The sequence below is a fragment of the Gopherus flavomarginatus genome, chromosome 8 (genome assembly GCF_025201925.1).
Source record: "Gopherus flavomarginatus isolate rGopFla2 chromosome 8, rGopFla2.mat.asm, whole genome shotgun sequence".
In the NCBI taxonomy this organism is placed as follows: Eukaryota; Metazoa; Chordata; order Testudines; family Testudinidae; genus Gopherus; species Gopherus flavomarginatus.
In genome coordinates, this window is record NC_066624.1 from 24,457,899 (window position 1) to 24,477,432 (window position 19,534).

Consider the following 19,534-nt stretch of genomic DNA (forward strand, 5'->3'; position numbering starts at 1 on the left):
AATCAAAATGAAAAAAGAATTCTCCAATTTAAAAAAAAATCAAAATGATTGAAAGCAAATAATCTCTTAGTGCCCAACTCACTCCTAAAACGACAGAGATCCTTCTCGTTGTCTGCTGAGGATACCAGCTTTGATCTGTATATCACAGAAGGAAGGGGCAGGCTGTCTGATCGCACCCTACTGAAAACATAAGACAAATTTATACGACCTCTGTAGCATTCTAGCTATGACTGCTAGATCCTATTCACTATTGTCCTCTTCTTACTCCTCAGCAAGTGTCCTTTCCATTCCTTACTGAAAATCCACCTAAACAGCAGCACTAGGGGGTCCCTGCTCTGTTACTCCCCTTCTCTGATCTGCAAACCGTTAGCTCGACTCAAACCCCTCCACACCTACAAACACATCTGGCTGCTCTGAATGAACGCAGGGGCTGGGGCGGCCGGGAGGCGTCCATCCAGCTCCGCGCTACAGAACGTCCCCACCCCCTACCGCTCCGCTTTGTGCGAGGATTTCCTTCCTTGTATTCCTCAAGCACCGAGTGACTCGCAGCCTCCAAAGGTGGCACCTCCCCTTTTCTCCTGCGCTCTTAAAGAAACAGGAGGGAGAGCCGGTTGTTCCCTAAGGAAACTGGATCTCTATGTCTGTGGCAATAGTGCTTTCCGCCCCGATCCGCGTGAAGAGCGACACATAACCCTGAGCATTACATTTAAAACAGACTTCCTCGCTCGGGGACAATGTCCTGTTTCAGCTCCTGCCGAGCCCCTTCTGTTTCTTGCTCACACGTCACAAGCAGCTCCCCTTTCCCCAAATCTCCCTGCAGCGGCTGTTCAGAGAGGATTGTCTGGGGACCTGCTCACGAGCGCCACACGCTTCTCCTACGCAACCGTGTTGATTTCACGTGGGTCTTTCCCAGGGAATGGCTTGGTGCTGCTGGAGGATCGCTCTTCTGTTTGGTGAGCTAGCATCTCCTGCGGACTCTTCCTCGCTCCAGCTGTCTGCTGAGCCCTCAAGGGTAACACCTTGTTGTCAATATAGCCTCACACTCTACAGGCAGCATCCAGAGAGGCAGGAGACACAATAGAGGCATCGCAGCTGCTGCAAACACGTCCCTACGGAAACTGAACCGGGATGAATCCCGCTGGAGCAACACTCCCTCCTCCGGATAGCGCATGCAGGGCTGCCTGGGAGGTGTAGTTTTTCTTTCCGCAGGATCTGTATTGTGTATGTGAGTGAGTGAGAGGACCCGCCCTTGTTCCAAGCGCCCACCCTCTAGCTCCGAGGGACTGTTCTTCCAGAGAATCCGGCACTAAAGGCACAAAGTCGTGGACAAAGTAGTATAGACTGAGCGAAAACTCAGATTGAGTGATCAGTATTGTCTGCTCTGATTTACTTTGCTTGGCCCCTAGTCATGTACCTTAAAGTGGAGCTGTCTGACTGCTAAGCTACCCTGGGGACCTTCACAAAAAGACCATCTTTTGAAAATTTATGAATATGCTAAGCATAAATTTATGCATGTGCTAAGCATAAACTTTATGTTCTGTGAGTGATCTCAATTAAGTTAGGCACAATGCACAAAGTTAAGCATGAGAGTTAAATCTTTGCAGGATTGGAGCCACAAACTCTATTTTCAGTCCCAGCTTTTTCTTTTATTATTGGCTTGAGCATTTAAGTTTAAAAAAATCATGTCACTTTAAATCAGCAAGCTAGCAGGGCTAAAACCTTTGTCCTAAATTCCTGTAATCTGCACACTTTTATTAGCAACTCTGGATAGGTACAGATGTAAGGGGTGATGGTTTTGCTCATATAATCTGCAATCTGCAAGTCATTTTATATATGATTTTCTGTTTAGAAAAATTAACAATATAATCATTGTTTCATTCAAATGTCTTGTTTAGAACAAGATAAAACATGAGAACTTTTATTTTATACTGATGAAAATCTCCATACTATACCTACTGTGCACACTTGTTCTTGAGGACCAAGAGGGATACAATATGTTTCCAGTTTATTAAAGGATATGATTATGTATCTTCTTCATTCCTCTTTCTTGTTTTCTGTTAATGCAAAACACATTTATCCCCTTAAAAAGTCAGGGAAACATTAATTAGTAAAACTAAATCTTCCTTCTTTTCCACCAACATGCTCTGAACAGAACAGAATAATAAAATCATATTAGAGTCTGATTGTACTTAAATACTATTAAAGCTGCTTAATAAAATCTGTTATTCTTTCATGCTGATCTGCACAGTTCTTTAACATTTTGCAGGTAATATTAACAAGAGAAGATGATCTACGAGCACATTGGCCCTAGAGACTTACCTCAAGGTCAAAGTGTTGATGTTTTCATCTTCTTTTTGTCAATGTAGCCAGGAACTTAAAACAAACACTCTTTACAGTAATGTGGAAAAATGTTTGTTTACATGTTAAACAATAAGGTTCCTCTTCTAACTGTTGTACTATTACTAAAATAGGAAGGAAACTGGTTAATATCATCTCATTTAAAAACTGACTGAATTTATTACTGCTGACGCTGAGGAACTGAGAGCAACACACATGGACTTCTTTTACACTCTGCTGATGCAAATTCTCATAGATGCATAGACTTTAAGGTCAGAAGGGACCAATGTGATCATCTAGTCTGACCTCCTGCACAAAGCAGGCCACAGAACCCAACCCATCCACTTCTATAACAAACCCCTAACCTATGTCCGAGTTATTGAAGTCCTCAAATTGTGGTTTGAAGATCTCAAGCTGCAGAGAATCCACCAGCAAGTGACCCATGCCCCACGCTGCAGGGGAAGGCGAAAAACCTCCAGGGCCTCTGCCAATCTGCCCTGGAGGAAAATTCCTTCCCTACCCCAAATATGGCGATCAGCTAAACCCTGAGCATGTGGACAAGACTCACCAGCCAGCAGGAAAGAATTATCTGCAGTAACTCAGATCCCATCCCATCCAACATCCCATCACCGCCCACATGGCATATTTATCTGCTGATAATCAAAGATCAGTTGCCAAAATTAGGCTATCCCATCATACCATCCCTTCCATAAACTTATCAAGCTTAGTCTTAAAGCCAGATATGTCTTTTGCCCCCACTACTCCCCTTGGAAGGCTGTTCCAGAACTTCACTCCTCTAATGGTTAGAAACCTTCGTCTAATTTCAAGTCTAAACTTCCTAGTGTCCAGTTTATACCCATTTGTTCTTGTGTCCACATTGGTACTAATCTTAAATAATTCATCTCCCTCCCTAATACTAATCCCTCTGATATATTTATAAAGAGCAAGCATATCCCCCCTCAGTCTTCTTTTGGCTAGACTAAACAAGCCAAGCTCTTTGAGTCTCCTTTCATATGACAGGTTTTCCATTCCTCGGATCATCCTAGTAGCCCGTCTCTGAACCTGTTCCAGTTTGAATTATCCTTCTTAAACATGGGAGACCAGAACTGCACACAGTATTCCAGGTGAGGTCTCGCCAGTGCCTTATATAATGGTACTAATACCTCCTTATCTTTGCTGGAAATACCTTGCCTGATGCATCCTAAAACCACATTAGCTTTTTTAACGGCCATATCACATTGGCGGCTCATAATCATCCTGCGATCAACCAATACTCCAAGGTCCTTCTCCTCCTCTGTTGCTTCCAACTGATGCATCCCCAATGTATATCTAAAATTCTTATTATTAATCCCTAAGTGCATGACCTTGCACTTTTCACTATTAAATTTCATCCTATTACTATTACTCCAGTTTACAAGGTCATCCAGATCTTCCTGTATGATATCCTGGTCCTTCTCTGTGTTAGCAATACCCCCCAGCTTTGTGTCATCCGCAAACTTTATTAGCACATTCTCGCTTTTTGTGCCAAGGTCAGTAATAAAAAGGTTAAATAAGATTGGTCCCAAAACCGATCCTTGAGGAACTCCACTAGTAACCTCCTTCCAGCCTGACAGTTCACCCTTCAGCACTACCATTGTAGTCTCCCCTTTAACCAGTTCCTTATCCACCTTTCAATTTTCCTATTGATCCCCATCTTTTCCAATTTAACTAATAATTCCCCATGTGGAACCGTGTCAAATGCCTTACTAAAATCGAGGTAAATTAGGTCTACTGCATTTCCTTTGTCTAAATAATCTGTCACCTTCTCAAAGAAGGAGATCAGGTTGGTTTGGCACGATCTACCTTTAGTAAAACCATGTTGTACTTTGTCCCAATTACCATTGACCTCAATGTCCTTAACTACTTTCTCCTTCAATTTTTTTTCCAAGACCTTACATACTACAGATGTCAAACTAACAGGCCTATAGTTACTCGAATCACTTTTTTTCCCTTTCTTAAAGATAGGAACTACGTTAGCAATTCTTCAGTCATACGGTACAACCCCTGAGTTTACTGATTCATTAAAAATTCTCGCTAACGGGCTTGCAATTTCATGAGCCAGTTCCTTTAATATTCTCGGATGAAGATTGTCTAGGCCCTCCGATTTTGTCCCATTAAGCTGTTCAAGTTTGGCTTCTACCTCAGATGTGGTAATAGCCACCTCCATATCCTCATTCCTGTTTGTCATCCTTTCATTATCCCTAAGCTCCTAATTAGCCTTATTAAAGACTGAGGCAAAGTACTTATTTAGCTATTGGGCCATGCCTAGGTTATCCTTAACCGCCTTTCCATCCTCAGTGTTTAGCGGTTCCACTTCTTCTTTCTTTGTTTTCTTCTTATTTATATGGCTATAGAACCTTTTACTATTGGTTTTAATTCCCTTTGCAAGGTCCAACTCTACTTGGCTTTTAGCCTTTCTCACTTTATCCCTACATGTTCTGATCTCACTAAGGTAGCTATCCTTGCTAATCCCACCCTTCTTCCACTCCTTGTAGTCTTTCTGCTTTTTCTTAATCACCTCTCTGAGATGCTTGCTCATCCAGCTTGGTCCTCTTTCTTGGGATGCAGGCTTCCGATAGTTTCTGCAACTGTGACTTAAAGTAATTCCAGGCCTCCTCTGCATTTAGATCCACAAATTCAGTCCTGACATGCTACCAGGGCCGGTGCAACCATTTAGGCGACGCTGGCATTTGGGAGGCGCCATTTTCTTCGGCAGCGACCGCGGCAGCCGGATCTTTGGCAGCCCCGATTGCCGCCGGCATTTAGGCGGAGGGAGCTGGGGCAGGGGAGCATGGGGAAGGCCTCCTGCAGCAAGTAAGGTGGGGGCAGCACGCAGGAGAACTTCCCGCTCCAGCTCACCCCTGCCTCGCCTCCTACCCGAACACGCCGTGGCTGCTTCACTTCTCCCGCATCCCAGGCTTGCAGCACCTAAGCTGATTGGTGCTGCAAGCCTGGGAGGTGGGAGAAGTGAAGCTCGGGGTGCTCGTGCTTGTGTGCGGAGCAGGGGTGAGCTGGGGTGGGGGGGTGCCTCAGGGCGGAGGGTGGGTAGCTGCCGCAAGGGGGGCACCTCAGGGCGGAGGGATGGAGCTGCCGCGGGAGGGGGGTTGTAGTGTGTGTGAGTTGCCACAGAGCGGGGGCACGGGGGGGGGCATGGTGGAAGTTTCGCCTAGGGCACGAAACATCCTTGCACCGGCCCTGCCTGCCACCCTGCTATTCCTGTCATAGGCCCCCACATGCAGCTCTTCCAAGGCACCTCTGTCCGGACATGCAGATTTCCTGATGTTCTTGTGCCAATCTTCCACTTCACAGAGACAAATCAAGACAAATTCTGTTTTAGTAATATGCATGAATTGGGACTAGACAAATGACACATCTTCACATGTAGCCTACTACCCAAAATTTGAGCACAAATCTCCAAACCCGCTCTCTGAGCATGATGATTTGATTACAGAGGATAAAGCAACCTGGACACTGATTTTTATTGACAGGGTTTGTCCATTTATTTACATATTTTCAAACATCCAAACAACTTTTAAATCTCTGTAATTATTTTGATTAGTCTGAGTCCAAATCCTAGGGAACAGGTGTCCCCATCACAAACCACCACCACAACCGGCACTAATTGATCCCATTGGGGGATGACACAGAACAAAGGTCAAGGTCAAAGGATCATGGAACCTGAATGTCTCTTATCCCTAGAGACAGAGGCCTTCCAGATCAGCTTTGGAGAAAAAGCCACCAGCAGGGAATTCTCTATAACCAATATAAAGATTTAGGAAGCCAGAGACGCTTATGAGGGTTGGACAAAATCACTTATGAGGGTGGGATGCTGCGGTGATGGGCACTCAAGATAGCTAGGTGGATAATACAAGGTATGAATCTTTCCACTATGTCCTTCTCAATCCCAGTTCTCGCTGATGCGTGGGTCATTTCATCCTGACACACCTCATCCAGCACAGGGAATCGCTGTAGGGTGCCAGGCTGCCTGCCCCAATTCCAGGGCTGGCTCCAGCTTTTTTGCCGTCCCTTCGCTCTGAGAGGGACCCACTGCTGAATTGCTGCCGCAGACCTGGTCGTGCTGCCCCTTTCTATTGGCAGTCCCAAGCACCTGCTTCCTTGGCTGGTGCATAGAGCCGGCCCTGCCCAATTCCAAGGCACTCCCACTTTCTCTGCTCTCCCCTGGGGGCCACTCAGAGCCCAGGTAGATTGCAGGCCCCCAACGTCTGTATCCCAAGTGGGAAGAGTGTGCATGGGGAGGAGTGAGCTGCCTTCCCCTCTCAGGCAGACAGGAGCTTCCAGCTGGCTTGTGAGCTGCAAATGGCCCCATACAGGCAGGGCCCTAAGTATCCCGGATTAGCGTGTGGGACCCAAGGGTACCTTGCATTGCATGTGCCTATAGACAGCTTCCCTGGAGACCCTCCATGCGGGGATCGTGCCTCTGAATGTGTGTGGGGGGAGAAGGGGGTTAATGCCAGAGACTGAGAACTCTCCTTTGTGAGGGTGCGTGTGGCCCTTTAAGAGGCAAGGCCCTGCGCTGTGTCCCCTTCCCCGCCTTGAGTCGGCGGCGTCTGTCCCTTTAAATCTCGGCTGTTACGCCTGAGGCCCCTCCGGTGGCTGGGTCCGGCGTTGCCATGGATACTCGGGCGAATGACGCAATCTCTACGCGCGCTGCGCGGGCCGATGAGCTGGTGAATCCGTCTCCACGTCGCATCAGCTGCAAGCGGGGTAGCGGGGCCAAGATGGCGGAGGCAGAAGAGAGCCGGGCTGGGGGAGCCGCGAAACCGCTGGTGAGACAGGGGGCGGTGGCCCGGCCGCAGGATGTATGGGGGAGAGCCAGCACCGTCGCGCCTGGGTGGAGGGGCCAGAGCTGGAAAGGGGGCGCGCCCGGACTCCTGGGTTCTGTTCCTGGCTGGGGTGTAGGGTTCAGCCCAGCGGCTGAGCTGAGGAAAGGGTCTAGAGCTTGTGGGTGGCTCATGGATTCCTGGGCTTGGGGAAAAGAGGAGTCCGGCGGTTCGAATGGGGCAGGTTTGTTTCCCATCGATGCCACTGACTTTCTGTGAGACCTTGGGAAAGCCACTTCGCTTTTCTGTGCTTCGGTTTCTTCACCTGTAACTTGGAGACAGTTGCACTGACTCACGGGGATGAGGTGGAAGACTTAATAATCCCCCCCCCCCCGTAGATGTTAGAGTTAAGCACAACAATAGTAGTATTCTTGAAACTTTCCCTTTGTAGGCCCTCCTGAACAGGGTTCCCTTGAGCACAGACCAGGCTACTCTATTTGCTTGCATCACTCAACAACAAAAATCCTGTTACAGCTGTTGGTGGTGGAGAAATAAATGTTTTATTCACCACATACACTTCATTTGGTGCTTCATCTGTGTAGTTTATACTGGGGATATGAATAGGTGTATATTGTTCACTTTACAGTGGTCCTTGTTTTCATGCTGTGCTTAAATGTATTGCTGTCATTATTATAAAATTATGTAGCATCATTAATGTACATAGCTCTTTACAGGACATAGACAAGTCTTGTAGCCTGACCTAGAGAGCTTACAATGTAAATAAGGACAAACACAAGTCATAAGGTAGCAGGGAGGGTTTATTGACAAGGAGAAGAAAATAACCTTTTATTGTGGCTTGCCTCTTAGCTGTGAATTGTTTGAAACAGAGAGGCTGCTACTAGAATACAAATTACTTTACAAAGAGATATTTAAATAAGTTAGATTGCTCATTACTTTCTTTATACTCTACAGGAAAAAGTCCTAGGCAAACGCCAGCTATTTTCTGTATTTAAAAAAAAAACTTTAAAAAAATGATTAGTTTGCAGGTCTATCAGATGTGTCAATATCAGAAGATATTCCAGTGGAAGGGGAGATCACAGTTCCTGTTGGATCTCACTCCCCTGATGAAGACTACTCCACATTGGATGAACCTGTTAAGGATACTATTGTGAGTTTATATCCCTTACTTACTGCAGTGGTTTTCAACCTGTGGTCTGTGGACCCTTGTGGGTCCTCAGCCTATGTCTAAAATTTCTAAAGGGATCTGCACTTCCATTTGAAATTTTTTGGGGTGTGCAAATGAAAAAAGGCTGAAAACAGCTGTTTACTGTATCTCTGATAACACATGAAGTTTTTCTGATCTCTTGGGCCAAATACAACAAGAAATGTTGGTTTTCTTGCTTTGTAATTAGTTGTAAATTTTAAAATTCAAAATTTTATAAAACAAAAACTCCTTTGGGCAAGGAATCTGAATTACAACCATAAAAATCCTCAGATTTGTTCTCTGTGCCTCACTGAAAATATCTGTAGTTGCCAGGGCATCAAGCAGGGGTGGGGAATTAGCCAGACAACGAAATCTCCTCTTCTTGGAGCAGCAAACAAATAACGTTATTAGCTGGATGTTATGAAAAGGGGGATCTAGCTGATTTTGTGCACTGGAACTCATTATGCTGTGACTCTAATTTTTATACTATTATAGGGCATGCTATAGAAAGCATCTGACCCAAGTATCTCTTAATTTAATATCAGAGAGATGTTATGATTTGTAGCTTGCAAAAGTATTTCCTCCTTCATTTTGTTAACACTTTAATACCTGTGAAATGGTATACTAGAGATGTCACTTGTGTGTTTCAGATGCGAGACCTAAAGGCAGTTGGAAAGAAATTTGTGCATGTCATGTATCCCAAAAAGAGCAGCACGCTCCTCAGAGACTGTACGTATCAGATTTTCTAAACCGTGGGAAGACCAACATTACAAGACAAATATTCCTAAAAGCCAGTGCATGAGTTGGACAAAGTCTTTGCTTTAATGAAATATCTGGAAAATAGAATAGCCATATGTTGTTTCTCTGCAAGATACAGAATAACAAAAGCAAATGAGGTAGTTGTGTGACGAGGCAGAACAATACCGACATCTCTTTAAAGTGAACTGTTTATCAGAATGAGTCCAGACGCATTCAAATTAAGAACGTCTTTATATACAGTATATGATACCAGATGTTAGCTATGACAATTATGGGATTGGAAACTGGAAAAGGGATACACTGGGCTGTTTTAATACTCTTTTTTGATAGAGAGATACTGTTCCGAACATCAGTATCTGATGTCATTCTGTTTCTTTCTCTACAGGGGATCTTTGGGGTCCTTTGGTGCTGTGTGTTTCACTTGCACTGTAAGTATCTGTTATCTTTCTATGTGCGAATGGAGGAGGGAATTTCTGACATGTCATGGTTAGGTTACTCTAGTGCTTAGGCTGGTGTGCTACAGATATTAATGGTGAAACTTATATGAGCAATTGACTCTCTAAAACCCTAAACTTATTAAGGGCATCTCTTTTTATTTGGGATTTTAGGGTAAAGGTAGGTAATAAATTATTCCTGTCTAGCTCTGCTATCTTGGGGATAGATTCTATCGAAAACTACAGAGGTCCTGGAAATTCTTGATTTTACTGTGTACAGTAAGTATTCTTTGGGCTAAATGTTCTGCATTTCATATGCATTATCCAGAAAGAAAAATGCAAGCTTTGTTGCTCATCCATAGTGAGACACTCATGATATGAAAACTCTGGGCTTATTGTTTTTCGTTACCCATTTGTCATTTCAAAATAAAACTGAGGGCAGCTTCCAAAGCAAACTTACGCTACTGAAAGGCTGCTAAATTGTTATTTTGCTGCATAATTGTAAAGCACGAAAGCCTTAATCGCTTCTTTTGACTGTTAAAATGCTGTTAGCATGGTTGGATCAGGAGGCAATATTCCATAGGGCAATTTTATATATTCGAATAAGTTTCTATTTGCACTTTGCACAAGATGGTTGAGTTATAGATCCCACAGGCAGTCTGTTTTGAATCTGTATGGGGATATGAAAAGACAAACAAGAGCAAGGCTTTAATTCTACTAGTTAAAATAACACCATCCTTAACTTTTGCAGCAATGAGTTGATGGTCAATAAGGCATAACTGTTAAGATACTATTCTAAAAAAAAACTAGTTACTATATCACTTTTCCTTTTACATACACAGCTGCAGTACTAAGTCATCCATGAGTTGTGCTAATGGTCTGGAAGCTATAGCTATTGACTGTTCCCCTTTTCACTCGACCAGTGTTGTGTGTTAGAAAAAACAAACAAACCCACCGTGGGGATAATTGACTTTTTATCTATGATAAAATAAATGTGCATGTACATAAAAATTGTATATAGTTGACTGTCTTCCTCCATCAATTTAACTTGTCATCTTGGCTGTATTTTTTTCAGGGCATGGACCATGTATGTGTTAGGCATACAACACAATGTGGACCCAATCTGGATTAGGCCCTCTGGGTTCTACTGCAGAATACGTTTAATATAGCAGTACTCTTAGGGTATGTCTACACTACCCGCTGGATTGGCGGGCAGCGATCGATCCAGTGGGGGTCGATTGGTCTAGTCTAGACGTGCTACATCGACTCCTGAGCGCTCTCCTGTTGACTCCTGTACTCCACCGCCACGAGAGGCGCAGGCAGAGTCGATGGGGGAGCGGCAGCAGTTAACTCACCGTGGTGAAGACACCACGGTAAGTTGATCTAAGACGTTTACTTCAGCTACGTTATTCATGTAGCTGAAGTTGCGTAACTTAGATTGATTTCTGCACCCCACTGCCCACACCTCGTGTGTAGACCAGGGCTAAGAATACATCACTTAGCATTTCATATTTGCAAAGTATTGTGAACACTAATTACTACTTTCCTCATTCCAATGAGGTAGGAATTAATTAATACCCCCAAAAGTAAGTTACTTTAAATGATCTGAAGGCATATGGAACTAAAAGGTGTGTACCAGATACTATCATCAGTATATTCCCCACCAGTTTATCACTATGTTGAAAGAGCATCATCAATTTGACATCTAGTAATATTGAAAGTAGTTTTGACATGATTATTTATATTGCAGTGGCACCTAGAAGCCTCAACCAGATTAGGACCCCCTTGTGATAGGCACTGTACAAACATAGTAAAAGGCACTGTCCAGAATGAGGCCCTACAAATTTTTCAGAAGTCCCTGGTTCAATGCCTGGTGACAGCCAAAATAGTGGTGGTTACCTGTCTTCCATCTCTGACCTCTCCTTTTTATCTTTAGATCCAGGTTCAATTCCTTGCTTTGCTTGTGTGACCTTGGGCATATCACTTTGTTTCTGTATCTTATTTCCCCACCTTAAGATAGTTAATAGTATTTCACTACTTTGCAGGCATGTTGTGAGGATAAATACATTACAGATTGTAAGGTGCTTGGATACTAAAGTAACGGGCCATTTATGTACTTTAGATTCTCATTTACACTAAGGCATCCTTACACTGCCAGAACAGTGTAATAAGACCTTTGTAAGCCTCATTCCCATTACACTTGTTACACTTGCTCCTGAATCTCCCTGGACAATTTGTTTGTTTTTAAAGTTGCACTTTCTTGTTGTTTTTTTTAAGTGTTCACGTGAATGATCTACATCAACAAAACGGAGAAATTGATTAGACATAAAGTACTGTCAACTGCACAAAGTAAAGAAACTGTGGAGCAAATTAACTAACTTTCTCATCTTTCAGTTGTAGTAATCTTGGCTATTACATGTAACAGTTGTAGATAAAATCTTCTAGAGAAATGATGTTTTTAAAATGGCGTACCTTTCAATTGGGTCACACTTGTTTCATCTATCCAAGCCTCGCTTTTAGTCCCTCATATTGTGGTTCAATGGATAGAACTAAGGACTCCAGGTCAGGAGACTTGAGTTCTGTTGCTTGTAACTCTACTGACTCATTGTTTCTCCTTGGGTAAATCACTTGTAAAATGGGAATAAAGCCTGTCTTTGGAAAGTGCTTGTTGATCTATGGGACAAAGTCATTACTACCTCTTTCATACCTTCTTCTGTGCTGCCCTTCTGACTTTCCTTAGCTTTGTGCATCAGACCTGTCTCATTCAAAACCTTTCTTAATGTATATGTTGATAATCTCTCAAAGTAATCAGTGCATCCAAATCTGTTTAAAAATAAACAAACCCTCCGTGCCACTTTGATATGACCTTTCTTTGACCATCCACTGTTGTATGGCCTCCATCCACTGTATTATTGAAGTACCTTTTTTCTGTCTAACTTGCACTATAAATTCCATGGGGCAGGAGTTGTCTTCACTTTTGTACAGAACTGATCATGATATCTACTCAAATAATAAAGAGAAATTTGACTCCAACCTACCTGAGAATCATCATCTCTTAGGCTTAATACAGATGTTAGAAATAAAAAATGAAATATATTACTGCCCTGTGTTGATCTAGTATTTTGCTCTATTCTGTGCCTTAGGATGCTTCAGGGAGGGTCAGCAGACAGTAAAGAAGATGGAGGTCCCCAGTTTGCTGAGGTCTTTGTTATCATCTGGTTTGGAGCAGTTGTCATTACACTAAACTCAAAACTGCTTGGAGGAACCATGTGAGTATACATGTGACCAATAGTAATAAAAATGCTCTAGTGTGTGGAATAACATTTTTGTTACTCACACACAACTTCCTTGTCTGTCTTCCTCCATCTCCCTTTGCCCCCTTTTAGATCTTTTTTTCAGAGCCTTTGTGTCCTGGGTTACTGTGTCCTGCCTCTGACAGTGGCTATGCTCGTGTGCAGGCTGGTACTATTAGCAAGCTCGGGGACTGTCAGCTTCATTGTGCGACTTGTTGTAGTGATGGCTATGTTTGGCTGGTCAACCCTAGGTAAGGAAGTTTTAGCAACAAAACTGTATCATGGATGCAAAAGAATGAAGAGTTTAGTGATTTTGCTGTTAAAATCTGTCAGGCAGTCTGCTGATAGCATGGGTCAAGAAGAGATCATGGTTTGGATTCTCCAAGTTGGCGAGGTTTTGTGGAAGCAGCACTCTCAGCCCTGGAGGTGAAAGAGTCTGCCCTTCCCCATGCCTCAGCTGATGCTCCTTGTCATAGGCATGTTGACAGACTCACATTTGCTCTGCAGTTAGCTTTCTTACCTGGAGGAAGGGTTGCTATATGTTGCTTTTGAAGAAGAGAAAAACAGTATATTACACCAACATAGGAGTATTGGGGGCTTTATTTCCTGGCCTATGTTAAATACCACTGGAAAACACTTATGTAATGTAAACATTTTTGCACTATTTCTGCTAGTCTTATTTTGAAAATATGTCACTTGGCATGTAACATCTTCTAAATGTTTCCTTTTCAGCTGATAAAGGAAGACATATTAGTAGTGAGGGGGAGAAATGTCTCTAGCACAAAATGTGGAAGTCCTACTTTATTATAGCTTTTCCCTTCACCTTTAAATTTACAGGAGATCCTAAATTAGAAGCATTTACTAGTTTCTGATTCAATTTGAAAATCTTTTAGCTTTGTGCACATTTCAAGTGTGTGTTCTCTCTTTGTCACCAGCATCCACAGCCTTTCTGGCAGACAGCCAGCCTCCAAATCGCAAAGCTCTTGTTGTTTACCCCATCTTCCTCTTCTACTTTATCATCAGCTGGATGATTCTCACCTTTACACCTCAGTGATGAGGGATCAACAGAGACTGCACAACACAGAACTGGAAGTTTTCATAGGTTCTGCTGTTAATTTGTGGACTTTATCTCCAATTCATAGATATTGCATATCGTAAAAAAAAGCAGGCTATGGAATAAAGCCAGAGAGCTGAAGCATTTGTCATTTCTAAGAATGTGATATACAAGGAGCCAGTTGCTCGAAAGATGCAGAAATCCAGCTACTGAATTTTATTTAATCCTGCTGTTTAGTATAAATAAAAAAATGCCCAGTCTGAGAAGAGACTCTCTCATCTGAGGAATGCAGACTAGGGAAGGAAGTTTCTTTGATAATAGAGAGGATAAAATCCTATCTTGGGACTTCAAGAAAATTGATAACTGAAGACTAGGTAATAACTATCTGACTTAGCAGAATTCCAGTTCATGCTTCGAGTTCTCTTTAAATTGAATATTACCCTATGAATAATAGAACACATTTTCTGACCCATACTGGGTAGGGAAGAAGGGTATCTAAATCCTGTCTCTCTCCTAGATGTGCAAAGAGGTGAAATCTATACAAAGTGCATCACAGGGGCAATGATTTTTCCTTTTCAGATCAAATTTCAGGTCTCAGGAAAAATAAGCATGTTTGCTCCATGCTTTTCTTCATCAGAGCATGTCTGAAGGGAGCTGTTTCTGTTCATACTGATGCAAACTGCTCTTGTGCACTTACGCACTTCAGTCATTTCATGTGTGTTGGGAACAGTTCACAAGCTAAATGTCTCAAATACTAGTGTGACACTAATGATCCATACAATTTCATGAGGAGATGGTGTTTGCACTGGACACTTACAAATTCCTCTTTGACATTCTGATCTTGGGTTACCAAAGTCCAGAGGAAGGCTTCAGACTCTATACTTTGAAGGTGATGGCATTGATTGACCAGCTATCACTCTGCAACTTTTGAACAGAGAATTGGGCAGTTGGAGAGCAGTGTACCATCGCTGCAATGAATTCCTACTGAGTGAACTGAACTTCTGGTACTTGAGACGTTTGTCCATTAGCATACAAAACAAGGACTCAAGCCTGTTATAATAAACCTGTTATAATATTTAGGACGGAGGAATGAATTAAATGGTCCATAAGTGAAGATGTTGGCCGTTCTGAACTAGTATGGGTATCTGGTGCTTAATTGCTTAGTGACTTATATTTGGTGTTTAGAGGGGTGGCACTTCCACGTAAATGTTAGCATTTGTGCATATAGCTCCTGCTTTTGGTAGGGGGAAATAAGAAATTTCTGTAGATTTAGATTGAATATTTATAAACGGTGATGGAATCTTCCTTCAAATATGTGTACATGCCTGTTCTCCAGAAGCTGATACAGATACACAAATGTGCCAGTCCATCTCTAACACAAAGATAACCTCCTGCATAGGTACTCTTTGAGAGTCACGCAGAGGTTTTGTGTTGTATAGGAAGCAACATACAAGGAGAGCTGCAGAACATCAAAACTTGGGGTTGGGGGTAGGGGGGAGAAAGTTATTGTTCAAACATATAGTTCATTCTAAAGATGAACATAATTTCATGCTTTCTCACGTAGTAGCAGATGCAAAATAGTCCTGAAATTGAATAGTCAGATCCTATTGAGATGTAAATATACTTAGTTTTATTTTTAAATATGAAGTGCAAATCTTTTTCTAAACACTCTCATAGACACACATTTAGGATCCCAAATCACTGACTGACTGTAGATTGTAAGAAATTAATTAATGTTTGGCGGATGCGAAGGGGGAGAAAACTGATTTAGTTACTCCCTGCGAAGACCTGAATTTAGGCTCCTGCTTCTTCCTGTCTGCAATAGCTGACATCAGTGAGTTTGTGGAACAGACAGCTTCATTTACTGCCTTTCTTGTGCTGTATTCATTTGCTGCTGAGGGAGGTGCAAGTATTCAGATACTTAATTGTAAAATGCAATAGTGCATTTTTAAGTTCATACTCATTGTTACTGATCTGGGATGTGAAATGGCTTTGTATATTTGTTTTTAAAGCTGTGCAGTTCACCTTTTCAGTCCCGTTAAATCAAGTGCACTTTATAAGATGTCAAAAACAAATATCTTAGGCAAGTGAAAGATAGAAAATCAGTTAGACCATTAAAATTAGACTCTTTGGGCCCAGTTCTTCATTCCCTACTCAAATGAGTACTCTTATCGAGGTCAGTGGAATTGTTTATAAGAGTAAGAATTACAGAATCAAAACCTAGATGTGCACACTTTCCAGAAAGTCAATCTTTTCTGAAAGATTTGAGTTTTCTTTTTCCCCAGTGTCTCTTATGATTTAAACTGTCAGGTATGTGAATTTCTTTAAAATAACTCACATTAGAATTTATCAATATCTCCTTGAGAGGAGACAGTTGTCAGGAAAGAAGAGTTTTTAATTTAAACTACAAATGTTGTGAGAAGCATGATTTAAAACCCTCCATTCATGCTTTATTTTGTTTACTTCTGAGCTTCAAGGTGGCTTGTTCTATGAGAATTAATATATTGCTCTTAGGTTGTGAATGGTGCAGGAGGGTTATTTTTATAATTTAAAAGTAGCCATTATAGGGTTTTTAGTCTACAGAGTTTTTAATGTGAAAAGGGGTAGGGGAAAATGTTCTGGTTATACAGTAAAGGTGTAACTTTTGGCTTGTAGCAGTAATGCCTTTGAGCATAGAAACTGCCCTCTTTCAAAGCAGTAGTCTACAAATGCAGATACACGTGTTTAGAAAGCATAACTCCCTAAAGTCTTTCGCAGTGACAACAGGATGCAGGTGAGGAACTGTATATATTCTGAAGTTTCATGCTTCCAGTTGAAAAATGCTACTTTTTTTTTTTTTTTTAAACCATCACTGCTTCTAGTTGTTACAGTTCATTGTCACAATAAATCCACCCAACTGCACTTACACTGGTATCAACAGGGGATTTTATTTCAAGTATGCAATAAACCCTTTTAAAAATAAATCTCTATACAGCATTATTATCTGTTTTGAAGAAGCTTGTCTGCATATCTGTCTTGGTCTGTTAGCTGAAGGAGGAAGGGAAATGTTTGCATTTTTGAATGTCTAACCCTTTTTGTAAACAAAGCCTTATCTTACCAAAAAAATGCAAAGAAGGCAAGCAGCCCTGAATATAGGCATCAAGTTGTATGGCTTCACAGTTGCTCCTTTCTGTTAATTTTATTTCAGTTCATAAAAGCTAGAAGCTAAAATTGTCTAATTTTCTACGATGCTTGTGAACAGGAAGTTGACTGACTATAGAGTAAAGATATTACTATAACCTGAGGACTCTCCATCTTAAGAGTTTGATTGTGATGTCCGAAATGTATGTGTTCTGGAGTGACTTAACCAAGACGCACACATTGCTCATGTTTGCTGTAGTTAAAATACACCTAAAATAGTTATGGGTAACCTGAAGTACCTATTGATAAAATGTTTCCATACTAATATGTGGACAGGTAAAGAACCAGTCTACAGATGTTCGTTCATCTGTTAGATGAAGAGAGAAGATTTGCACTCTTTATTTATTATTCACAACATAGTATGATTGAAATTTTGTGTGTGTACAACATATCTTTCCTTTGTGAGGTTTAGGGACGCAACTTAAAGGGATAACAGCAACTGAAAAAAATCACATTTCTGTCTGAAGCCTTTTCTGTTATTAACAGCAGGTACAAAGATGACTATAGCTGAATAAAATTTGACAGCATTTTGTTTACAGTTAGCTTACTGCCGTTCAAGTTGATTTGTTCCCACAGCTTTTGGGTGGAAGTAAAGGATTTAAAAATAGGAAAATGAAACTGTAAAATCACAAACATGGACAGGTGTAATACCTGCACCGACTTCTAATTTATCTTTAGAAACTGACTAATTCCAGTTGACTGTGTTCCTTCAAAACTGCAGCATTTTATGAAATCCTGGGGTAACATATATGAGTGGTTCTAAATCTACTCTCAACATGCTGATCTGATTGTAAATCATATACTCATTGCATCTGAATGTCTTTGTATTCCTCCAAAAGAATGTGTACAGTTAATCCATATAAGCACAATATTTATTTAAGTTTATGATTTGAGGATGCATATGGTCACTTACTGTCTTACTTACCAAGGGGGAAAAGTGTCTCCTTCCATTTTAAAGCTGGTGGTGGGGAGAGGGGAAGGTCAGGGCATGGGGATTAGAGTAGACTTTTTGCCTTAATGAAATGTATAATTTTTCTGTAGCGAAAGCAGATGCTCTTCTGATGCATAAACTGCTATTCTTTCCCACTCAAACTTTGATACTGTCACTTGTAAGTTTTGAAAACCCCTTTGAATCTGAATTAAGTTTGATCTTCTTCCCTTGTACATACCAGACCTATGAAAAAGAGAACATGTAAATTATTTGTTAAATTTTAAAGTAATAAATTAAAATATTGAAAGGGACATAGAGCGTGTGTGATTTGAAAGTAGTGTATGCACTGTACTGTTGACGGCACTCTAGGATCTATGCTAACTGGCAGTTCTCCATAATGTTAATATTTTTTAAAATGCCAATTTGGACAAGCTTTATTGTAAGCATTATGCAACCTGAGCTACCAGGACCTGGGAACACAGCAGCTACCTATGGGGCTGTAAGCATTCTTGTGAAAGGCTTTGAAGGAAATCCTATCCAGCCTTTGTCCAAAGGACCATGAGTTTTCTGCGGTCTTGAGGGAAGATGGTCTGAATTAAGGAAGGCTGGGGAAAGAAGCAGTTCTTTTTCCTTTTGACTTGGGTTTTGTGCTTGTAAAATGCTCCCATAGGTATAAGTAAGTGGTGAATTCTGACATGATAGTATTTTGCACCCAGCTTTCACATGTGTACACACCAAGGTGCAAAGCAGGGGAGAGAGTCCTAGTAGGACTTATCCTATTCACTACTGAAAACCTCTGTCTTAGGGGAGGAACACAGCTCCCATTAGGGCACTCTGTTGTTAACACTTCTGTGGGTTTGTTTAATAATTGTACTCCATCTGATCCTGATCCGTACTGGTTCTGCTCCTGCTTAATCTATGCCCCTCTTACACCTGTCCACTCACATAGGCTTCTTCAGGTGAAAGGGTTACTAAACTTGCAATGTCCCTGAATGCAGCTGGTCATAGTCCCCACCAATATGACATCAGGAAGCAAAGAACCTAATTTCAGTTATCTAGCAGGAGTAGTTGGCTGTTGTCACTGATTCACTGAAAACATGCCAACACTAATGTGTAGTCGCTCAAGACCCGGTCAATGGGAGAGCTTTTCCACATATAACTTTTTGTCATAACATGACCGTTTGGTACCGTAGAACTCCTGCTTTTTAGTACAGCTTACTAACAGCTGCTATTTGGAGTTACCCACCTTTCCAATGAAAGACTTGGGAATGAATTCATCCATATCTGGTTTTAAAAGATTAATAATCTTAGATGCACATTTCTACTAGTGATAGTTCTCACTGCATGATTGTACAGCCAGGCTATGTTACAAGGCACAGGTAACCTACTCTTCATGCTGAATCTGCTTACTGCATTGATTAGCCCTGTAGTAACATCCCTTCCAAGCAGATAAAATTGTGTATGGAACTAAATTCGCCTTTTAAGAGCTGTGTTCCTGCAGCCAAGGAACTACTTACTTCAT

At 41.7% G+C, this 19,534-nt stretch overlaps 2 protein-coding genes across 5 annotated transcripts in view; one reads left to right on the plus strand and one right to left on the minus strand.

The window, feature by feature from the left end:
- OPHN1 (oligophrenin 1) overlaps positions 1-1,369 on the minus strand; it is a 125,099-nt gene extending 123,730 nt beyond the window's left edge. Inside the window, exons 1-2 of one of the 4 annotated variants that reach the window (XM_050964635.1) lie at positions 705-1,369; positions 83-177 (exon numbers count right to left, since the gene is read on the minus strand). The gene's annotated coding sequence lies outside the window, so the exon portion shown is untranslated. Of the gene's footprint in view, positions 1-82; positions 181-396 lie in introns of all 4 variants that reach the window. The other 3 variants (XM_050964633.1, XM_050964634.1, XM_050964632.1) reach the window with 3 other exon arrangements.
- Positions 1,370-6,992: 5,623 nt separating this feature from the next.
- Positions 6,993-18,323, plus strand: YIPF6 (Yip1 domain family member 6). Its single transcript, XM_050964704.1, has 7 exons — positions 6,993-7,163; positions 8,197-8,325; positions 9,012-9,090; positions 9,506-9,548; positions 12,698-12,823; positions 12,941-13,098; positions 13,783-18,323. The coding sequence occupies exons 1-7, from the start codon at positions 7,008-7,010 to the stop codon at positions 13,899-13,901; spliced, it is 810 nt and encodes a 269-aa protein (XP_050820661.1). The 5' UTR covers positions 6,993-7,007; the 3' UTR covers positions 13,902-18,323.
- Positions 18,324-19,534: the final 1,211 nt, after the last annotated feature.

Bases quoted from the DNA above. Each gene is read 5' to 3' on its own strand.
- YIPF6 (XM_050964704.1), top strand. From the start codon at position 7,008: ATGGATACTCGGGCGAATGACGCAATCTCTACGCGCGCTGCGCGGGCC. The intron at 8,326-9,011 runs GTGAGTTTATAT...TGTGTGTTTCAG, and splicing joins AACCTGTTAAGGATACTATT to ATGCGAGACCTAAAGGCAGT. The intron at 9,091-9,505 runs GTACGTATCAGA...CTTTCTCTACAG, and splicing joins CAGCACGCTCCTCAGAGACT to GGGATCTTTGGGGTCCTTTG.